At 40.7% G+C, this 23709-nt stretch overlaps 1 protein-coding gene across 4 annotated transcripts in view; it reads left to right on the top strand.

The window, feature by feature from the left end:
• Positions 1-23709, top strand: part of RAD51B (RAD51 paralog B) — a 458657-nt gene that overhangs the window by 289632 nt on the left and 145316 nt on the right. For 3 of the 4 annotated variants that reach the window (XM_057420030.1, XM_057420028.1, XM_057420029.1), the window contains exon 10: positions 8286-8364. In XM_057420030.1, coding sequence (XP_057276013.1) covers positions 8286-8364 — 79 coding nt within the window. Of the gene's footprint in view, positions 1-8285; positions 8365-11670; positions 11791-23709 lie in introns of all 4 variants that reach the window. The other variant, XR_008973584.1, reaches the window with a different exon arrangement.

The following is a 23709-nucleotide window of genomic DNA, read 5'->3' as shown; positions in this document are numbered from 1 at the left end:
GTACTTCTGTGGTGGCTGAGCTTTCTTCTGCTTGAAATGGGAAAATCTGTCCATAGAGAACTTTCCCTTGCAACAGGGTATGGAGGAAGCTAAAAAGAAGGGGATAATCCTTTCCATAAGAAAACACAAGTCCCTGATAAAGACAAACAAACTCTACAGTGATTTGCTTGTGAAGGCAATATGATTTGATAACATTTTATTCATATTTTGGTACTGATATCACCTATAAAGTCTTTAGGAATGTATTTAATTTCTGAACTTCAATTTACCCTTATGCATAATGGGGTTGCTTTTTCCTCACTCTTATAAAGTGTTTTTAAAACCTGCAGATTTAAGTACCACATACAAGTAAAATGTTGTTATCCCAGGAATCATTTGCAGTGGGAGATCAGTAAATTGTTTATAGGTATATCCTACAAGCTTAGTAAATGACTGCAGGATACCTAAACTACATTTTTTCACCAGAGCACTGGAAACATTCTAGGATCACTTTTTCGCTTCTGCAACAAGGCGCAGTTATCTCCCAAGGTAAATCAACCTATTGCGAGAGTGAAGCCTCAGATTGCTCCAAGGTCTAACAAGCACTAGTGCATGGTGAGGCTTGACAGAAAGCACAACCATTTTTCCTCCTACCTTGTAAAATGCTGTAGCATTGCCCTGAAGGATATTTCAGTGTGAAGAGGTAGCAGGGGACAGCTGGTATACTGCTGTGTGAAGCCTTAACACTGCAGTGTTAGTGTCTGTTAAGGAGGTCTTGGTTCTCTCCTTGGACCTTTCCAGTGGGCTGGAGGCAGCATGACCTGTGGGACTGGGAAAGAGAGCTGGCCCTGGGAACTGGGTTGTAGCTCCTACTCAAAAGTAAATTACCTACAGAATAAGGACTGCCACTTTTGTTTCTAGAATATATCAAATTCCTGCACATAGGGCCCAAGAAGTACAAGAAGGGAAGACAGTAAAAACAGTTATGAGCTCTGCTAGGATATCTGATGCAAAGTCAGCTTTGTTGTTTTTCTTACTGACTTTTTCCTGGGCTCTGTTGCAGCTGAAAAAACAGCCCTTCTAATCTACAATAAGAAGGGAAATTCTGGCGTGAATATTGTCCACCCAGACAATTTGGCACAATTAGGGGAAAGATTTGTTTAGCTTAGCACTGATTTTATTGGTACGTGAGTCTAACTGAACCTTTGAGATAGTCTTTTCCCTGTTGAATGACACTGTCAATGGTGTAGTTTTCCTCCTCAATTCTCAGCTACGCTCTTCCAAGTGAATGTGGTGTAACTGGAGAATTCTCCTGAAATGCACCAACTATTAGCAGGGCTTGTTTACTGCAATAAGACAACAATATGAATTAGGAAAACCCTGGCAAGCCAGCATTGTTTCATCAAGGGCAGCAAGGGTAGTGAGAGCCAGACTCCTTGCACAAATCTCATGTATTTGGTCAGTAGATCTAAATTCCAAAATATGTATTGGCTGTAAATGTGGTTTTGTTATTCATTCAGTCCTTAGTGCACATACACACATTTTATCAGTACAAAAGATGAGATACGGTAAATCTAGCAGAAAAGGAAATCTAAGGAAAAACTTAACACAGAACAAAATAAAAAGAGAAGAATATGTTCACTGCTAAAAACCTGACATACTTTAGAAGAGGCTTCACATGGTTTCATTCGTATTTCTCAGTCATTGCTAAGAACAAATTTGTTGTAATAGTCTCAGTAAAAAAATGGTGAAGAAACTGGGTGTCCTTCCAGTCTAAACAGAAATGATGTATTAAAGGTTAATACAGCTGATTTTGTCAAATATTTCATTGAAACATCTTAGTCCATTACTTTTGTTAAAATCGTTAGTTTTTCATTATGAAATCTTATTTTTTTTTACCATGTGAGAGCTCATGGCTCAGTCAAAATCATCTTATTGTTTCACTATTTGGTAGTTTATCATCCTGGCATTTTGAGAACTAATTTGATATAGGATGCTGTCCCCTTCGTCATCCTTACTTTTTTTGGCAGGACACTGGCTTGATTTCTAGTTATCAGACTACTTACAAAAGTCCATCCAATACATTTTCCAATTCATCACTTCCCTTGCTATTGACAGGGGATGTTGTCCCAACAATAATTAGTATTTTATGCTGGGCTTCTGCAATCAATTCTGTGATTCATTTCTTCCATAAATCCTATAAACAGTAAACTTTATTAAGAAAAATACTTTCCCTAATTAAAAACAAACTTTAATTTACAATTTTTCTGCTGTCATCATCAATTCTCTCTAAGCCTTTTGTTTCTCAACTCTGCCTGTCTCCCATTTATCTTCCTTTATCTAATCTAATGGCATCTATCCAGTTTCTATTCACTTTTCATCAAGGTGATATATTTCCTTTTCCATACTACCTTTGTATTATTAACATGCTTCATGGCAGAAATCAGTTTTCAGTTGTTTTATGTTTATTCTACATTTTTGGCAAATTATAAAAAACTATTACAAGCCTCCTGACAGGGAAATGCGATGCTAGAAAGGAAAGAAACCAAGGTTTGACCGTTTTGTATGGTTAAAATAGTTTCGTTTTTTTCTCATTCACCTCTATCATTCACGCTTTAGCAGGACAGCAGAATAATAAGAACTGCATCTGGATTTTATATTCCATTCCAGAAGCTTACAGATAGATCATGGGTAGCATTCCAGAAGCATCATGGATAAGACTAAGTGCCATTTTATCATTTTTCTATGTCTATTTCCTACTCATTTCATAATTTAAAAAAATATTTTTTGTAATCGAAATACTTGTTAACTTTTTTAGACTATTATTTACCATTACAATTTACTCATCTCAAAGTTTGTACTCCTTTTAGTGCAACTTTGTGTTAAGATGAAAATATTCTGATTAGGCCTGAATTTCATCTTTGATTCCTTGATTAAATAGCACTTACAAAAGCTGTGTCTTTTGCTTATCTGGAATAAATTCCTTTACGTATGTTGCAAACATTAGTGGAGTTGTATTTTCTTTTCTCTTCTGAAGTGAAAAAAGGGACATCTTTTATGTTGGACTCAAAATTTAGGTTCTTAATCTTAACTTCAGGAAAGTAAAATTGTGGAAAGAGGTTTCTGTTTCAGCTTGTTAAAAAAAAAAAATCTGATTCAGATACAAGTTCAGACAAATGTACTCTCTCCAGTTTTTAGCCAGGACTGATTTAGAATTGGAACAAGAGATAAAGTTAAATATAAGTGAATTTTAGATATTCCTGTTCTGCTTGACCTGTCTGCTGAGTTATCCTGGAAGACCCGCTGAGTTCTCTACATCCTCAGGTGGCTGCTTAGAGTCTCAGGGAGAGGAGCAGATGTTCACCAGAAGATATATATGAAAAGACTTTAAATTATAAATTCTGCATTTGAAAATGAGCAACTTTTTCTTGGTTTATTGACCACAAAGATCCTTACTTGCATGTGAAACATCAAGGGACATTGTTAGAATGTATTGTTCCAACTCTGTCAGTTCTATCAGCATAAAAAATGAGTTGGCAGGGCTTCAGTGCCTCTCAAGATGCCCATAGGACTTGAAGAGACTTCATAGGTCATGGAGTGCATCCCAGGCACTGCTTTGTATCCTTCATAAAATTTTAATCTGAATCCTAAAAACAAAGATTTTTTTTTTATAGACTTGCTTCTTCCAGTTGAAGGCTCTTCCAGAATCAAACTTTGCTAATGGTTATAAACTTTAAAATCTTCAGCCAAAATGTCTTCATGGCTGCACATTTGTTCTTGTGCCAGGATTGTCAGTTTCAGAAGCTCTTCTCTTTCTTCCTGCTCCGTTCTCGTTTCCTCTCTCCCCATTCACTTACACACATAGCAGTCAGCCTTCATTAATGCGAGATTCACTGAATTAATTTTTTCCAGTGGCCTCTCAGATGAGTGTTCCACTGTCCTCACCAGCATATAGCCCATCTCTTGCAGCTCGAGTTCATGGGTGGCCTGTACTGTACATGGTATTCCAGATTAAACCTTGATAATGGCTTGTAAAGAAACACCAAGGTATCCCTGGGTTTGCTAGGTGTATATGGTGCTGTACTGTATCATTGGAGCTGCTGTTGTCCTGGTTACATCACCTTATGGGTCAGTGATCTTGTGAGGTACTAATATAACTGGAAAGGGTTTTCTTTTCAATAACTGTTTCCCCTTTTGCCTCACAGCTTCTGTGCTTATCCTTGCTTTCTTCATTATCAGTTCCCATTTAGCAGTGTTAAAAGCTTTACAGAGATCCAAATAGATAAGGCCTAATTTATTTCAGATTCCTAAAAAGCTCAAAGGAGGATGTCAGGTATGTCTGGAATGACATCCATGTTTTGTTTTATCCTATTTTCCAAGTCTTTACTTACTCTTCCTTTCAAAATTTCTGCATGATAGTGAAATCACATTACAGGCCTCAGTTTACCAGTTTACTTATATTTTTAATCTTCCCTCTGAGGACTGTTTGTTGCTTCTCGGTTATGTTGCATCAGCTTCAATTTCATAGATGTATGACAAATGCTACTTATCAGACCTAAATTCACATGCTGATTCTTACAGTATTTTTTCTATAGAGATTATCTATGTTCTGCTGAATGCACTAAACTCCAGGGGTTTTCTTTCCACTCAGTTATTATTTCTATATCTACATGATACAGGTAATGCCCATTATGTCTTTTACTCTTTTTCAGCATTGTCCTGCTTGTAGAAAACTGATTATTTCTTCACTCATATCTAGAATATAATTATCACTATTATCACTATGCCAATATCTTTTCATTATACCTCCAATTTTTTTTTCATTTTTGGTACTGTTAATAATCTTTGCAGGGTCAACATTACCTTGATTATTTTTTTTTATTTATACTTCCACTTTTTGGGCTCCAAGACATAATTTATTTTTTTTAATGTATTTCCATCTGTGTTAAATAATCTCTTTCTGTATACATAAGACTACTCTGTGCTGGCTATTCTAACCATTTTTTTCTCTTTGGTTGAAATACAAATCTAAGCATGTATTTACTTTTTTTCAGTTAGGTTAAGGCAGAGATTGGTGTTATAAGAAAGAATCCTATATACTCTATCTGGTTGTGAAATATGCAATCATAGAATCATAGAATAGGATTGGAAAGGACCTTAAGATCATCTAGTTCCAACCCCCCTGCCGTGGGCAGGGACACCTCACACTAAATCATGTCACCCAAGGCTCTGTCCAACCTGGCCTTGAACACTGCCAGGGTTGGAGCATTCACAACTTTAAAGGTTATTTTTCTCAGTAAGCAAACATTCAAAATAAAGCAATACCTTTGAATGTTCTGAGTTGTTCTCGTTTCACTAGGAAGGACGCTAATTCTGAGCCTGAGATGTAACTCAGAAGAAGCAGCAGCCCTTCAGAGGGGCCCAGTGATGTGCTGCTGAAAGGATGTGATTTATTATATTTTTTCATGGCTATAACTTAGTTATACACACACTGTAACTGCATAAAAATGCAGTAACAGAACGTACATAGGGTTATTTGAATGTCTGTCCGTTTGCACATACAACCGTGCCTAGTGCACGTGCATGTATAGGTTAGTATTTATGTGTATAGACCAGCACAGAATGCCAAAAGCTTGACCTTAGCATGAGATTTGTAACCGTTTCACTTCGGGCCTTTCTGATTAAACATCCAGCTGCTGCGAGAGACCCTGTAGCTGAGCATTCGCACAGGTTTTCCCCCCCATCCTCTCCCTCATGTTCTCAATACTGAGGGGTGTGTGAAGTACCAGGAAGAACTCTGCTGTCCTCCTGGCAGAGTCCCCTCCCGTGGCATCAGTGCTGGCCCTGGAGATAATGGCGGGGAGGGAAATTTGGGTTTTGTCAAGGTGCGCCAGGGATGTGGGATGTGACATGCCCCTCCTTCCTCCAGAAGTTCATTCCAGAGAGAACGGTAATAAACGCGGAAGAGGGGAAAGTGCTACCGCAGCAGTTTTCCTACTTGGAGTACATCACAAAGGTTGTATTGCATCCTGAGGTGGTTTTGCCAGCCTCATATGACTGAAAGGAAAACACTGACATTTGGACTGGTCTGATGTTCTCTGGCTGTGCTGTGGTTTTTATGTGCCTGCCTTTTTTACTTCCTGAAGAAGGGAGGCTATGTTTGGTTTGAACTCTGAAAACCATAGAAGCGTTTGCTAGCTGTGGGTAGTAATGGTTAGATTTGAAGAACCAGATATTTGAGGATTTCATTTCTTCAGCCTCTGTCAGAATCAGATGAGAAAAAGTTGCAAGATGTCTAAGCATACTCATGTCTGCAGACTACATACAAATGAAACCAACCTACTATATAGATAACCTTTGCATTTAAAGTGCTACAGAACAGTCACACAAGCCTTGATTCTGCTGCAGAATTTGCTACCAAATCCCGTGCTTACATAAGGACTCTGCAGAGCTCAAACCTCTGGTGCTTGATATTGTTAATCTTACGAATAAATGGCCTAGTCCTGTATGTCTGTGAAGTGGTTCAATACTGGCTGACTTTCCAGTGAAATGTGAGCAGTTTTGGTGAGCATGAACTTCCTTGCTTTTATGTAATCTCTCTTGGCTTTTGTAAAACCTGTTCACTGTTTCCCTGCTGATCATTAGGCACCACCAACCGAAATTCGTACGCAGTGACCCTTACAAGTGCTTGAATGCTTGGCAGAATTAGGGCATGACCTTTGGAAATAACTGGGGGGGGAAAGGGTTACTCAATTTGAAATCAGCAGGACCTGTTGTGCCCCACACCTCTAAAAATAAGATTGTTCCTGTCTGTAGTTCTAAGAAGTCTGTACTTGGATGTATCTGAGAGACGGCTGCCTCTCTTGGGCTGGGAGGGTGTAGTATATGACAGGGCTTTAGAAATGTAGGCCCTGAGGAGTGTGAAGGTTCCACAAATCACAACTGGGCAGGTCTCATGGATGGGTTACATGAAACCAGTGCACTGAAGGAAAAGAAGTCGTCAGGCACGCTCTGAGCCCCAAGCAGTCATGGCTTGGGCTCTGCAATACTGCTCTGCTCGGAGCAGATCCCTGCTGATCCCAGGATCAGCATGAGCTGAGGAGGAGCAGCCTGCTCAAACCATGTCCTCAGGGGCCAGGAGGGTGGGAAGGCTTTTCCAGGGTGCGCAGCCATGGCTGGGAGCACTGGTTTCCAGTTCCTGGCCTTTTCTTCTATCTGTTGAAAAGGTGAGCAGAGAAATGTGTTTCAGCTTTCATGAGCAGCTCTGTACCAGAGGCAGAGCAGCAGCATGCTCTCTGCTTCAGCCACTGCTGCCCATGTCTTCTGCAGGCCCACATGGGGACTATTAGGTCAGTGTTTATGCTGATCATGCTGTGGGCAGAGCTTATTAAATTTTTCATTAAAATGTGACTTTCATGTAGGTGACAGAATGGGGGGTATGTTAGGCAAACTGTGAGGAGCAGTGCTCGGCAATGAGCAAAAATCAAACAGCCAAGCAATAAAGCCTAGCACGTTTGTGTGCGTTTGCCACTGCAAGTTCCACATCGCCATTGCCCTGCCAGCAAACCCATTTCTTTGACTCCAGAGCTCTGCTGCACCTCATCTTTCACACTCCATAGTTTCTCTCCAGAGAGCTTGGGATGTTTCTGGCCTGACCATAGAGGGCCAGCACACACAAAAGCTGAGCTAAATTCAATTGTGCTATACACCCCAAGGGAATTCCAGTTCCTGTTTTGATACTCAAAGGTTAAGATCCTTGAATAAAGTTTGACTTGGTCATTACCCCTTTTGCGAAAGAGAACATCCAGATACTTGCCGTCCCTGGTGTGATGACCCACAGGTGGTCCATGCTGCTTCCAGGGGCAGGAGGAGTTCTTGTTCTTCAGTTCCAGGTGGAGTTCATGGGGAAGGCAAGGGGCACATCAGTAGAACAGCTAAGGACAATTAAAATTGTGTTTCCCAATGGCAGTTGCAGTTTTGCTCAAATTTGTGTCTGAGTACAACTACTTGAACCAGCAGGAATGATTAAGCTTAACAGGATGCCAGTAAGGCAAAATGCACTGCTCTTTTTGATAGTGGTTTTCTAGGACCTGTGAATCCTTTTAAAATCGCATCATGGGCTGTACATACATGTAAGAAGACCTCTACTTAGAAGTGACAGGGCTAGATCAATGACTACCTTGTTGTTTCTGCAATATGCCTTACTACTTAGAGAAGTTAAATCCAGTGAGATTATTCAACAGATTTGAGCTCTGATCAGTATGTTTTAAAGACATGTACTTACATATTACTTGTTTGGTTTGCAGCTCCTGGTTGCTAAATCCCCTGTTGCTCCATTCTCTGCCTTTTTCTACACTATTGAGAAATCAGGCTTGGTTCTTCAAGGTAAGACCAGAGCATTGATTGTTTTGCCTTTTCAGTTAGTATTTTAAGCAGGCTGAATGTAGGTAACAGCATCTATGGCTGAAAATGGAGCTGTTTATACCTGATTAAAAACTCCCACATTTAACAGTCTGGCTAACAAGGGCAGCCCTCTGATACACTCACTGTTTTGTCTTGGATTATACTAAATCAGTTGTTGCGTATTCCAGTGGATCTAAGAATGGGCCCTGAAATTATTAATCAAGGCTCCCTGTTTTCCTGCAAGGTAAAGTAGAATGGTTCTGACAATGTTGCCATTGGATAGATTTCTCCAGGAGAAACATACCTATCTACCATTAATAACCTGCTCTAGTAAATGGTTATTCTTTAGTGAATGGCTTGACATCAGTAAAAATACAGGAAATTAATATCTGTTCTCTATTTTTGTGATTAGCATTTTAATGCTAATGCCCCATGGCCCAGATTCTCTGGGATATGAGGTAGTGTACTGAAAAGCTGTATATTACTGCCATGATGTCAGGGAACTGGGGTTCCATGTGGCCATGTCCTAATCCATGTACTTTTAGACCACAGCAAAAGGGAAGTTCAGCCCTTCCCCTTTTAAACCCATTTATTCCAGTAAGTCTCCCTTTAATGCCCCTACTTTTTGATAGACATTCATAGATAATTTTGTTTAGTTGCTGTCTGTTGATATGCAGCCTGACTCCTGATTGCTGCATCAGTTCAGCAGACTAAATAAAACTAGTCAGCACCTGTCACTTTTTGTTCAGAGGATATGCTCTGATATGCAGCCATGGCGTTTAAAAAAAAGTGAGTATCGCTGTTTCTGAGGTCACTGATCTCATAAAGCACCTTGAACATTTTAAGGTATGCAGACAGTTCCTTCTGATTGCCCATTTCTCACCTTCAAACAGGCTGTACCAGACCAGCAACTTGTTTACTTTTACTAGTGACTAAATACACTTACATCTCTGGTGATACATAACATCAGAAAAACAGAAGAATCAAAAATATTTTTATGCTGTGTTTTTGCTTCCATTTGATACACCTACATAATGATAATAGGGGGGTAGGAGTGTCCATCTGGTGTTTCCTAAGAATTTAGGTACTATACCCAGTGTATTCTTAGATGGCATTTTGGAAATTTGATCTGGTTTATTTGTTAGCAGTAATTTTAAAAAGGCTACAGGAACTACAAACAATTTTTATTAGTTTAAACTGAGATGGCTTGCTAGAGTTGGTCTAGACATATTTTGGTTCAGTATAGGGCAGAAGACAAGCTACTTTTCAATGTTGAATATTTTCTGTGTTGCAGAGATGTTTCTCGTCATTAATAAAAAGTCAGACAGTTTCCTGCTCTGTCCTCAGGCACTGATGTAAGTGAAACTTTGGGAAAGAAAAATTTCCAGTTTCAGAAATGGGAAGCATTTTTTTCAGAGAGGATCTTTGTTTCAGTTCTTTTCTGTGAGACAGGACTATAGCTTTCCAAGGACTGAACCTTGCCTTTAACGAACAAATGGGCCTGGTAACATGTAATGATGGTGAAGCAGGACTCTGATAGAAGGGATAGCATTGTATTAGGAGTATGGGAATTGCTCTCTTCCTGGTATCCATGTTTCTGGGCTGCACATTTAAACCATCTTTCACTGTTTTTCTAAAATCAGGGGAGATACCGTTTTGTATATCTCAGAGTAAATGCTGTCTCTATATCAAGCATTCTTTGTACATTTTGGAAGGCAGCTTGAAGCTCTTCTTTTCTACGCCGTTATGTTTCCAGTTTAGATATTTTTCTCCATGATGGGTATTAAGGACGGGCATGGTTCCCCTGATAGTGTGTCCCAGGCTATTTTACAGAGACTTGCAAGCACTTACACACAAGCCATCTGAGTTGTTCAAAGTAAATATTGCATGTTCTCATCCCACATTTCAATGATCATTAATGGAAAGAGTAAGTGAGCAAATCACCTGGAAATGGCTGGTTCGGATAAGACAGAGAAAGAGGCACAAGGCTGCTTCGTGCAAGGGTGGCTAGGTTTTTTATGAGAGTTGTAGCTGGTGCTTTTTTCCAAAGGGAAGCTGGACACAAGGTAAGATATCAATAAGTCAACTGGCCATGGGTCAGCCGGTGAGGGAGTGTCCCTGCGTTGCTGCTCAAGGGACATCGTATAGCACTAACAAGTGGAATCTGTCCCGTAGACTGATTGCAAAGGCAGCTTTCCCATTCAGGCTTTGTTGTTGAATTCAGATGGTGTCAGGAGGTGATCACATTCAGGATGGCTGATGGGAACAAGTGGATGGGTGTGGGAACTGGTGAGAAACAGCAGCTGGCTGAAGTGCCCAGGATTCCTTCTTTTTACTCAGGGGGTCCCATCCTGGGACCATTAGCCAATAGGCCATAAACAAATTGATATCGGAAAATGTGGCTGGAAACTCCTCGATTAGAGAGGGTGAATGGGGAATGAAAGACAAAGTGAACGTGTGATTTAACAGTTCCATAAGCAATTTCCATTGTCACCTCTGAGGGATTAGGATGTGTGGAATAGGCTAAAAATGAGGAGGAGCACCCCCCCCCCCCCCTTTTTGTTCTGTGGGCTGGAGGATAATAAAACGGCAGGAGAGGCAGTGCAGCTAGTTAGGGATTTCACAGGCTGCTATTTGATGCAGTTTAAGGAGCCCTTCTGCTATTGTTGCAGTTAAAATGGGAAGCGGAACTGTTCTCCATTTGCAAAAATCTCCAGCGTCCTCAGGAAGAAGGCTGAGAGCAAAAGGCTATTAAGATGGTAATGCTGCCCCATTTGGAGGAGTGTATCAAAATCCTCTTTGTCAATGTAAATCGCTTCTCTGTTTCCCTGGTATCTTTGCATCTCATGGCCTCAGTGCAAGAACGGTGTTTGGAGGAGACCCTCGTGAAGGCAGAACTGCTTCTCTTTTATTGTCAGAGGATTGCTCCAGGTTGCCCAAGGGTGCCACAGAGAAAACTTCTTTGCTTTTATAAACTTGAAGTGTTTAGGGATGAAAAGAATCCATTTATTCACTCATTCTTTTATTTCCATTTGCAGACTAGAGAAACAAAATTTGATGGTTGGAAAGCAAGATTGGCTAGTCGGAGATTTACCAGGGGAAGTCAGCCTTCATTATCCTGCTTTCATAGCTTCAGTATGCACTGTGCTATGGAGGGGGTGGAGTGCAAACCAAAAAAAAAAGCCTTAATTGCCTTTATATTGCAATACGATGTCATGTAATGTACTGCATGCTGTACAGTGTGACTCTGTATGAACCTGAATTGAGAACGCAAAATCTGTTTTATAGAGATCATAAACAGGAAGGCAGGAGCCTGGACCTAAGCACTTCAAAATATTGGAAGTTTTGCTGTCTGCTTGTGTGTTCTGTTTAAGGACTTGCTGTTGCTTCCCTAATTCAATACGCTAGGTAAAATAAATGAGATGATACTGTTAAAAAGAAGAATAACAACAAAAAGCTCCAGACCTGACTGTTTAAGGGTGCAAGTCACAAGATTATTTTTCTCATTGGCAGTGATATAATTTATGGTCTGGATTGGAAATCACTAGCTGGTAGTTCTGTTTCTGGCATATCAGTCAGAACAGATTATGGTCTGTTCTCCCCTTGTAGTTTCATTGATGCTGAATGTCACACATACTGGGTTAGGGCAGCTGAATTTGAAGATGCCACTTAGCCATGCAAGCACATATGCAAAAAAAGAAGATAGGCTGAATAAACTGACGTCGGTTTTAAGCATCGTCCAAGTCTAACTTTAGAAGTAGCAGCATTCTAGGATATAAATAGCAAGCAACAGAGCCTAGCTATTAGCAGCTGATAGCTGGGCTGTTTGTGGATGTCTCATTCCATCTCACCTAAGTAAATGCCCTCTGTTACCAAGAGGATGGCGCTGCAAAAGAGGACAGGGAACATGGTGCCTGATTGCCAGCTGGAGAGTCTTTTCACTAAATGCTTTAACCAAACTGATTAACACTGCTCTTCACTGAAAGAGCTCAGAGGCAAATAATACTAGTGAGCTAGGACTTGCTTTTGAGTAATGATTTATTTTCAGTGTCATAGGGTTTAAAGATGGGTGGAATCAGCTGTTCATCCAGACTGACCTCCCATATATCATGCATGTTTCCTTCAGATATGTGATAACTTTTTACACTGAATCATGTCTTTTAGAAAGGCATTCACTTTTGTTTGAAGACATCAAGAAATAAAAGTTCCTGGTTTGTCTTGACAGTGCTATCAGGCTTTAGCTACCTTGCTGCTAAATATTTGTTCTGTATTTCAGATTAGAATTTGTCTGCCTTAGCTTTTGACCTCAGTTCTTGTCATGACCTTCAGTGCTAAATAAAGCACTGTTGCTGTTAAATGGTTGCCGTTTTGCGTGAGTGTACTTGACATTAAGATTTATCCTCTTTTATTCTTCCTTTTGAAAGAAAGTTATAACTACCTGGAAACTTAACCTCAAAACATCTGTGTCTCATGCTCACTGGCTCCCACTCAAAGTAAAGACAGAATACTTAGCGTTGCTAAAGGGAAAAGTTAGATTCTTGTATCATGAGGACTGGATAATTAGTTGATTAATCCACCCTTTCTCCTGCCCTCTTTTCCACTGCTCATGTGTCTATGTGCACACAGCCGTGCTCACCTTGCCTATAATGTCTTATTGAAGCAGGTAACTTCTCATAAGTAGGAACAAAAAATATGTGGCACTCAGAAGAGAGTGTCTTAGGTTTTAAGTTTCATCCTACTAATAGGGGAGAGATCTGGGAACAGCTAAATCTAGGGAAACCTTGGTACATTGTGTTGCATTTGTCACTAATGTAAGGAAGGAGACTCATTTTGATCTCAAAATAGCATAGGGTCTGGGTTTGTAGTGCAGTGTGGCAAAGTGTCTCCAAATGCTGTGACTAATTTATATGGCTGAAGCAAGTGAAGAGTGCATTTTATTTTGTAAAGAAAGGAGTAGTGAGGTAGAAGGGAAATTCTGAAAGAAAGGGCAGCATTATTTGTATTGTATTGTGTGAGTTTGAACAGTGAGAGACAATGATTTACTGCATCAAAAGCTTCTATTCAATTAAAGAACTGTAACTATAAAGTGACCTTTGTCTGGAATAACATGGATATAATCTGTAAAATGTAGCAGGGTTGTACTTGATGTGTGAATGGATGGAAGACAGATTAATGGGAATAAAGTTGTGCATTGCTATTGAGATGGTAACAGATTTGCAGTACCACTGGTGATTTCCGGTCCTGCTGGAGGGATAAAGATGAACTGATCATTGTTAGGGTCTCTGTGGGGTGGAACCGTTTTTGCTGTATTCCCCACAGGACACCAAAAGTCTTGTGCTATTTCTAACAGGTTTGTAACAATGAGAGGAAACAAAACTGCAATTGGTTAGTAGCCTAGGTTTATCCTGGCAGTAAGGAATGTAAAAAAATTAAGACTCCCATCATCCCAGTGCCAGCAAAATCACTCCTACAGATGTAGCTGACATCAATGAAAATGTCCTTTGCTTTGGCTGGTTCATGACATTTTGGGGAATGGGTTTCTAAACCTGACCCAGAAATGGCATTTGCTCGGGTGAGGGTGTCCTCACTAGGTGGCTTTTGTGGAAAGTGCTGTACTGCTCTGCAGCAGTGTCAAACAAAGTCTCACTGGAGGAGCTGAACTCCATGGCTGTCAAATGAAGAAGTCCACAGGAACAAAGCACAGATGCAAAGCCAACTAAAAGTGGTAATGAAGAGAGGTGGGGGGAACATATTTTAATTGTGAAGGAAGACTAGAGGCATCTTGGGTTTAGATACAGTAGGAACTGTATCTAAATTCTGTCATTTCAATAAAATTAAATGTTTCTGTCTGTGAACATGATCCTTCTAGTGAAACAGTAGATAGACAACAGCTCTGTAAGGTTTCTGGCCATACTTTTTTTCTGTGAGCTTAACTTTTGGGATGATATTATGCTGGATAAATCCAGTTTAGCATGAAGTATTGAATTACTTGCTTATTTCTGAGCACATGTGTGAAGACACTGAAGATACAGTACTGCTTTCTTGCCCTGAAAGCCAAACTTGCCCCCAAATGCTTTGCTAAATGGCAGCTGAAATGCCAGCATTTAAGTTTTACTAAATGTAATATGAAAAAAAAATCTTAGTACAAGCAGTATGCCAAATCTGTTCTCATTTACATGAGTATGAGTCAAAATTATTTTAATCCACTGTTGTTGAAACAATGAGCTGAACAGTTTAAGTCTGTATTTGCAAAGACATCCCCCTCTTTTCAAGCCTGGCATAGGCTTCCTGGGACAAAATGGTCTCACTTCAGAGAAATCTCTTCCTTACCAGTCTCTCTGTAATGAATTCCTGATCAAAGTGAGCTGCTCCCCTGTGTTTTCAGCACAGTGCTAAAGCAAATGGCCTTTTTTCCAAAAGGCTTTTAACATATGGAGTGAAGTTGTCTGTTGATTAGAGGTAGTATCTGTGATTTGTGACAGTATATTGTTCTGGGAACTGAATGTTGTAGAAGATCAAGAGTCTGCTAATAATTGCCTGGATTTAATGTAGAAGGTACTACATCTTTCAGGCCACACATTTGTAAGATAAGGTAAAATGTACCTAAAATGGACTTAAGTTCTTAAGTGAACACAGTCATGAGTTCATTTTGGCTTTAGAAAGCCAAAAAAAGTCTGTCCAAACCCACGTTTTCAGCCATAGTGAAGTCTCATGCTCTTGTGTGCAGCTTATGAAAGTAAAAAGCAGTTAAGTCTCACTGTGATTTATCTCTTTCTCACGTAGGCACAACTACATTTCTTTTGCTGTCCTGAAAGGTTATGTCTCTTCTGGTTTCACCACTAGCATGCCTGATGAAGCCATTACTACTGTCGTTTTCTTCTGTAAAATGGTAGCAGTAGAGGACTATGACCCAAATGATTAATCTTGGTAGCATGCACAACTTTTCTTTAGCTGTAGGACTTTATGTATTCTCCATGTTAAAATCTTGTAAAATCTCTGAGCATACAGCTTTGTTGCCAAAGGGAAATGCTGGTCACTTTATTGTTCCCTGTGCTTGGGAGGGGAGAATGGTGTGGAGATCCAGAAGTTAGCTGCAGTCTAAACCTGGAAGTCTCCAGAGTGCAATCCTGTGTAGATAGGCACATTGGAATAATACTTCATCTAAACTAGAAAACTTTGCCTGAGCAGGAGATTACTAGCACAGGGGTAACGCCTTGCAAATAGGCTTTCTGCTGCTTTGGCCCCAGTACTGTTTTTTCTATGAAACTTTCTCTATGTTTCCAGAGTTAACACACCTAGAATAACCTCGGGTATCTCAGCATCTGATGTGTAGACTTGCCCTGTCTTTAAAACTGGACTAACGACAAATTTAAATGATCTTATCATATAAGCTTAAATCTGTCTTGGTAAGATGGAACAGGAATATATAGCACTTTCATAGAAACAGACACACATGTGATGAACCCTCCCAACAAACAGGTTTTTACTTCAAAAGGTTTTTCTTACTACAGTCATTCCTTAAAACTAATAACATGGGGCTGTTATGGTAAAGTATTTTCTGTATGTTCATTTGAACTTTTAACGTGGTATTAAGGATTCTTGCAGCTCTTCTCATCATTTATGTTGTAGTGAAACCAGAGTGTGGTCCTTTGTCATTCATTTCTGTGAAGACCTCTGAAAACATTGTGATACTGAATTTCAGGGCCAGATTGAGCTAGCCAAGAGTTACCAAGGTGAGAGAGGCAACAAGTGGAGTCAGCAGTTTGTTAGAGCATGGTGTATCAGCCCTGGCTGTTCCCTGTTTTTCCACCTGAAAAACCCTAGAGGGTCTGCTTTAGGGCTCAACTAAGGCAAAGCAGTACATGCATGACTGCAGTGGTGAAGAGGAAGCACAGGCAGATGATGCTACAATGATCAGTTCAACAAAAGATGTTGCTGTTGGAAAGATTTTACTTTACTGTCTGCTGAATCTCGTTTTTATTTAAACTTCCTAGCTTTTCCATTACAGAAACAATCACCCATGTAGTCAAATGTCCTGTGAAAGGTGTGATCTCCAGAAGCAGCAGCAGAGATATGAAGAGTGATGTTCCTGGAAAATGCTGTGGGACTACTAGAGTGCTATGAAGCAGTCTGCAATAGAGTGATTTCTCAGTGCTGTGTGTTCTTGTGGAGACTTAAGCTGGAATGTGCCTTACTACTCAGTGAATTATTTTAGATAGGCAGGCTGATGTCCTGAGTCATGAACACCAAGCATTGCACTCATGAAGATGTTTAAAGTGAGACTCTTTTGCTTAGTTGCATACAGAAAACATCACATTCCTCTTTCACGCAGTGTGTGTTTGATGAAGGACTTCAGTCTTGAGGCATATTGGGTGCGAACTGCATGCTAGATCTGTTACTTTCTTCATGCCCTGTTTGTGCAAGTGAATTACGCAGAACAAGGTATTGGGCAGCCAGGCACATACATTGCAGCTGTGAGTTTGCAGACTGTATCCTGTCTGCTATGGCCATTTGCTGAAGTTCACAGAGGGGCAGAACATCCTGTTTGCTCAGTTTTCTTTGTCTGCCTTGTATCAGCACCGGGAGAATATTCCTATGTATCTTTTCTTTTCTGCTCCGAAATTGGATCACAGTACTCATGAATTGCGTTCAATAGCTGGAAATGTGAGGATATCTGATTGCTGAGGTCTCTTATTTTAAACACCACATGCCAGGAAAAGTATGTGGGATCCCACCAGCTTAGCACTGGAGGGTGCAGGATGCATCAACAGGAAAACCAAACAAAACATGAAGTGAAATTCATTTGAAAAGGGAAGGGACTCATATACCACCCATCAGCGCTGTTTAAACTCCTCGTATCCACATAATAGGCCTTTTATTTTCCCTCAGCTCTTCTCAATATGCAAACTATGTGAAATTGATTTTTAGAGCTGCAGCTGTCACCAAAGTCAGTGGGAGCTGTAGGTGCTTGTTACCTTTGAAAATCAAGCCAGTGTATCCTAATCTGCAAGCAAAAGCCAAAACAACCAAATTAGAATGGTTAAAGCATAACTCTGATAGTTCTGTAATGTGATCCCAGCCACCTTCATATTTGATACAGAGGCAGGGCCTCATGCTGTGCACACTGGAGCTTAAAGGTATGTTGTTTCTTCTTTGCCTTTCAGCCCTCTTTCCCCTACAGCTTTATGGCTTCGCTTCATCACCACAGTCCTTCCAGTTGAGTAATACTGAATTCTACTCTATTGATGTTTAACAGAGCTAACTTTTATTCATCCAGAATACTTACTTTTCCTCGAGAAACAGGTTTGCTCCCCCTTTCTCTCTTGAATGTGCGTTAGGCTGAACTAGGGAGTGAATGGTCACGTAACTGACCCAATAGCTTACCACCTACTGTAGCAGCAGCGAGGGAAAGCAGCCACCCAAAGCACAGTTTGATTTTCATATGGAAGATCTGTCATGCCCTAACAAAGGTTCCTAAGCAGTGGCCAGAAGTCAGAGCAAGTCCAGATTTCTCCAGTGTAGAAAGAACTAAATTCCACTGTCACATCTGAACATGAGGAGAGAAAGGCATCCCTCCCACTGGTCCCAGCTGTCTGGGCTCAGGAAGGACACTGCATACTGCTGCATCACTCAAGGGCACAGGAAACTTCAGCACGCAGACTGAATATGCAAACTCATGGTCCTCTTCTGGCAGAGGGGCAAATGAGCTGGCCCACCTGAGGGCTGTGTGGCACTGATTGAGACCAGCTCACCTCACAGTCAGCTCAAGAATGTGTCTTTTGTGGACAGGTCTTTGCAGAAAAGGTATCTTGACTGATGAAGCTGTCTGCCTGTGTTTGTTCCCCTTCTCAGTCACCACTGGAACAGCTGCATCCACCAACAGCTGTTTTCAGTGTGGCTTCTTGACTGTGCCTGGTTTGGTGGTGCAGAGAGGACTGCACAATTGTCATTAAATTTGTTCACCTGTCCTTCCCATAGTGTGAAAAGCGAGTGGTAGTTTAGTGACTTGCCCAAAACAATTACTTGACCAAGAAGAGTAAAACTGCAGGAATGCACAAGTGATAAGTTTGTAGTAAACTGCATTTGCCACCCGCTGTTATGGATCAGAGGGCGTTGATTTTGTTGAATGACTAAAAACCTTTTTGTCCATAAAGTAGATGAGACAGGGAGGGATCTGCTGCTGATGTTGATTTCAGGAAGTGTGATCAGATGCCTGGATGTTTTCAAATAAAGTATATTCTGAGTTTTAACTGTTCCTTGTGTGCACTTCCTTCAATAGTTGCCAAAGATTAAGTTGTTTTGGCTTTCTTTGTTTTTGTGGTTAGTTTGGGTTTTAACTCTAATGCTCAGAATCAATAGCTCAGCTGGTTCAGAGAAAGCTATTTTAAATGGCCTTCTGTTCCTGCACACCCCTTAGACTGGCAGTTTTCTCAGTTCATTGGTTCTGTGTCTTTTTTTTTTTTCATAGTGCACATATTGTTAGTAAAATAAGGAGACTTTAAAACAGAGGAAGTAGAGGTTATGTTGATCTTGAAACACCAGCAATTGAAAGGACCATTCATGGTTTCCTTCAAAACAAAACCAATTGGTAAGATAATGCTAACGAGGGCTGGGTGCCCAGAAGGGCATCATAACGAAGCATCCACTGTTATTGTTCAACTCAGTGTTTGTTCTTCATGTGAACAAAAGGAAGGAAGAACTATGCTATCAGACTAGAGAGGAAGGAGTCTTTGTTGCCCTTGGCTACCCTAACTTTAAATGTGAGGAAGCACAGGGCACTGCAGCGTAACCTTTCTGCAGTATTAGAAGGAGAAAATTGATAGTTCAGGACGTTTAAGGGCGGACATTCTGTTTATCTAAAGACTAGGCTTCCCTTGCATGACAGCACCAAATTAGGTATGTCAGTGCTAGTATTTATTTAGGTCATGTGAGGTTTTAAACTCTGGTTCCTCTGCTTTGCTGCTTCTTTGCTATGTAATTCCTCCTCTGCATTGCTGCTCACCATCAGCAACAGTGAGAGATGCCATTTCGTTATTGAGGGTGACAGGCACTGGGTGTCCTGAGTGTAAAGTTCAGTCATGTTGCTGAAGCATCAAGAATGTATCTGCTGGAGACTGACTCAGGCTTACTGTACTTTCTGCTCCTGCTCCACCCATAGAGCTGTCTGCTGAAGTGGCAGAATCCCTGCTGCCCCTCTCCCCGTCCTTCAAGTCATGAGGCTGACACACTGTCAGATTAATGACAAAGTTTACCATGCTCAGAGCTATTGTTTCAGATTTTCAGATGATTCAGACAATGGTTGTGTCATCAGCTAAGCTTGGGTTATGATTTAAAGATACTCCTTTCAATCATGCAAGTTTGCTTAGCCTGCCTATGCGTTAGTCTTCCTCTGGCTTTGCCTAGTCCATGTGCCATCTCCATGTATCAAGAAGCACTGGAGAAATGGATTTATACCCCATTAGAGACAATGCTGTGTTACTGGGAAGTTCGAAAAAAGTTTGTGCATATTTTGATTCTGATATAAAGAGTTCGTTCCTTGTATATAGTACTTTGAAATTTCTGGACACAAAATGGAAGCAGCTCACAAATACTTAGCAGCTTTGTCTGCACATTCAGAGTGCACCCCGTATTGATTTGTTGTTAACTCAGGTTACCACGGTGCGTGATGTACACTTTCACACATTTGTGACAGAGTCTATTTCCGTAATTCCAGAATCTGAAAAGTTGCGGTCACAACTTTAGTGGTTAGCTCAGAAAAGGGATTTGCTTACTCCAGCGAGTAAGACACAAGTTTCAGAAGACTGCTTGCAAACATTTTATAATACAGTGGCTTCATAGATTGCATGTTTTGTGAAGGCTCTACTGACATTACTGTAGGCAGAGTAAGAACTTTAATTAGAGAAAACAGCCTTGTTTTGTTTAATGCAATTGTTCTGAGGGCATGTTGATTCGATAGAGTGAAACCATTTGATAAGAATACAAAAAAAATGGAGACAATCCCATGAAGCTACTGAAAGGGTCAAGTGTAAGGAATTTTCTTCAAGGGTTCATTGTATATAAACTGTATACAAAACTGATGAAGGCAGGAGAATTAGGGCCAAGTTCAAATTAGATATGCTTCTCGTGGTTCTGGAGGTGATCAGCTTGTGTGTGAAACCATGCTGGATACAGCAAGAAATAAAGCAAATACTCTGTATTACATTATCAGTACTGTGGGTCTGTAAAACCATTAAGCTCAACACAATAAATTGAAAGACAAATCTGACTGTACTGGAAAATAAAATTAAGAAATGGAATGACCTCAGACCACCCACCAAAGTAGCCTTCCGGAAGTAGATTGATCTTTACTTCACGTAGTAGATGTGAAATCAAAGTAAAATGCTGAAAACCTGGATGGAAGAGTTGGGGAATGACTCTGCCCATGCTTAGGTTTTTTATATTATTAGAATCTTAAAGTGTGGTGGTTCTTTAAAGAAAAAAGATCCAACATTGGGCTTAGCACATTTTAGTCAAGCCACAGCAAGTGCAAGTGTACTCAGTTTACAAATACAAATGTTTGGGGTTTGCTATGTTTTCCTAATTGCTAACCCCAGAAATTATTTGTTTCCTAAAAGCCAAAAGGGCTTCTTTCCTTCTCACATATCATCATGAGTGGTTTTAATGGAATAAATTGAATCTTGTGTGCCAGCTAAACAGTTGTCTTCAACCATGTCTGTCTATGCCAGTCATGGGGGTTTATGTATGCAGTTACAGTTTTTGTACTTGGGTGTTAAAACTGAAGAGGCACAGAAGAAATGCAATTTGCCTAGGGTTTTGGTGGCCTATTCATTGAACAGAACTAGCAAGGTTGCCTGAGTAACTAACATTCATTACTGCAATTGAAGACAATAGATGAGCTTCTGAGTACTGCCAGGGGACAATGATCTTGAATAGGTGCTGATTTGGTGCGTCTGTGATTAGAGCTGCCTGGCACTGTGGAAGGAGTTTCCTTCCCCCCCCCCGGTGCTAGAGGGCGTGGCAAAAACTTCCACTGGGATGAAACTTTAGAGCATTTCTCTGAAAGGCTTCTTGGGGAAATGACAACCCTATTATTTTCTTTATGGAAGGTGTTTCTATGAGCATATCTCTCTCTCTCTCTGGTGGGACATGGCCATAAATGCAAAGAGGGGAGGGAGAATCAGGGGCACACCTGTGTGTTACACTACAACAGCGCATGTCCTGTGGGCCATTAGTGGATGGCGTGGGCTAAGCCCTTGCAGCTTTCCTCTTCCCACTGTTTCACCTTTCTGTCTGCTTGGAAGGGTAAATCTATTTCAATACCATTTTACAATACACATCAAAAGTAATCTCTTTGGTACAGTGAAACTGGGTGTGATTTACCCCTTTTGCATTAATAGAGGCTTACTGGAACTCATAGATGCAGTCTTAGTGTAGTGGGGTTTCTAATCAAGGGACTGGACTTGATAACAGAAAAGTTTGCTGTGGGAGATACCTGAAACCTGCCTGCAGAAGGTCAAAGCCTTTTATAAAAGAATCCTAGCAAAAAGATGAAACCTGTTACCAGGAGAAAACTTTTTCAAGTGATTTGACAAAAGAAGAATAAATGAGGCAGTGTAACTGCGAAACAGTATTTCTTAGAAAAGCAAAATAACTTTGTTTTCACAAGCTAGCAAGAGGGATATTGGTTGCTACAGCAGGAGTCTAGAGCCATCAGGTTCACAGCCTGGCTGTTTACTTGTAAGGGTACATTCACTGAACATTTCAAGCACTCCAGGAAGAAAGGAGAGACTGAGGACTTCAGTATGTTTTATTAACATTCTCTTTCCACCACAAATCACACTGAAGAAGACAACAGATAAATCCTGATTTCACTTTAATATTAGCTGTTGAGATACACATTTATAACAAGAAATGGGAAAAAGATTACACCAGCAAACACATCTGGCCTCAGACTGGCCTTCAAATCATCCAAAGAGAAGCACAAAATACAGCGTTGTTTACAGCCAGGCACTTACAGTCCCACACAGCTGCCAAGGGTGAGAGGCAGCAGAGTAAACTCTCAAGACAAGCTGACAACAGCTCCACTGCTGGGGTGCCCCTTTTGCAGACGAGACAACAACAGATGAAGAAATCTTGAGAATGACCCAGAGCAGCGCTCATTAGTGAACGAAGCGCAGGCAGGAAATGGGACAAGATTCCTTTTGTCGTAGCTTTTCACCCAGCTGTCCGCCCATCCCATAGCCACCCACATGCAATCAAATATAGTCATGGTCAAACTCCAGGAAAGTTATACAAATAAAACCTCCAGTGATTGCATACAGACCCCATTCCAAGTTACATTTGCCCCATTAGCAAGGAATGAAAAATTCCTGGGTTTAATCCAGGCTTGTTTATCATTGCAGTTGACACTTACTACAAGGGACTGTATTCAGGTAAAGCTGATAGGATTGTGTAATTCCTCTTACTCATGTCTGCCTGTCCATCTGTTTCTCTGAGTATCTACTGTTTATTATTGATTACTAGCACTTTTACTTTGTCTGTTGGATTTCCTTCTTATGGCAAAGCTGTGATTTTTACTTTATGCGGGTATATACCCTCTTGTGTAAAACAGGCATGCAGTTCCCAAAATGACAACATTAGCAAGTAGAGAAAAACATTTCTGGACTTCTGAAATGGATTCTCTGAGGAGCCAAATGCTATTTTGAGTTTTTAAAGTCATAACGGCATCAGGACTCCAGCTTCTTGGGATCTTTTGTTTGTGAGTACAGCTCACTCAAAATCTTGCTCATAGGTTAATAAAAACCTTGTTTTCATTGTGGATTGAAAGCAGGTTTTTAGCTGGAGTCAAAGAACAAAAGTCTGTTACAAAAGGCTCTGTAACTCTCCTTCTTCCAAATGGCTGCCATCCTGCTGCTCTCCACCAGAATTGTGACTGCAGGTTGCTACAAATAGTACTGTCTGCAGGGTGCTACACTGTACTGACTTGCCCTTCATAGTCCCTTCATGTTCAGCTTTGCTCCTTGGTGGCAGCAGCTATTTTTAAATAGAGCAGATGTATATGAGCTGTTGAGGAGATTCCTCTAAAGGGAAACTTCTAATGCATCAGGGATGCATTAAGTAGGGGAAATTTAGATTGGATATAAAGAAGAAATTCTTTCCTGTTAGGGTGGTGAGGCACTGGAATGGGTTGCCCAGGGAAGCTGTGAATGCTCCATCCCTGGCAGTGTTCAAGGCCAGGTTGGACAGAGCCTCGGGTGAGATGGTTTAGTGGGAGGCATCTCTGCCCATGGCAGGGGGGTTGGAACTTGATGATCTTAAGGTCCTTTC

Source organism: Pezoporus wallicus, unplaced genomic scaffold (assembly GCF_028554395.1).
Source record: "Pezoporus wallicus isolate ANWC-B61680 ecotype Strahan unplaced genomic scaffold, APGP_CSIRO_Pwel_v1 contig_5418, whole genome shotgun sequence".
Classification (NCBI taxonomy): domain Eukaryota; kingdom Metazoa; phylum Chordata; class Aves; order Psittaciformes; family Psittacidae; genus Pezoporus; species Pezoporus wallicus.
Note: the sequence above shows the minus strand (reverse complement) of the source record. Positions and strands in the feature narration are given on the sequence as shown.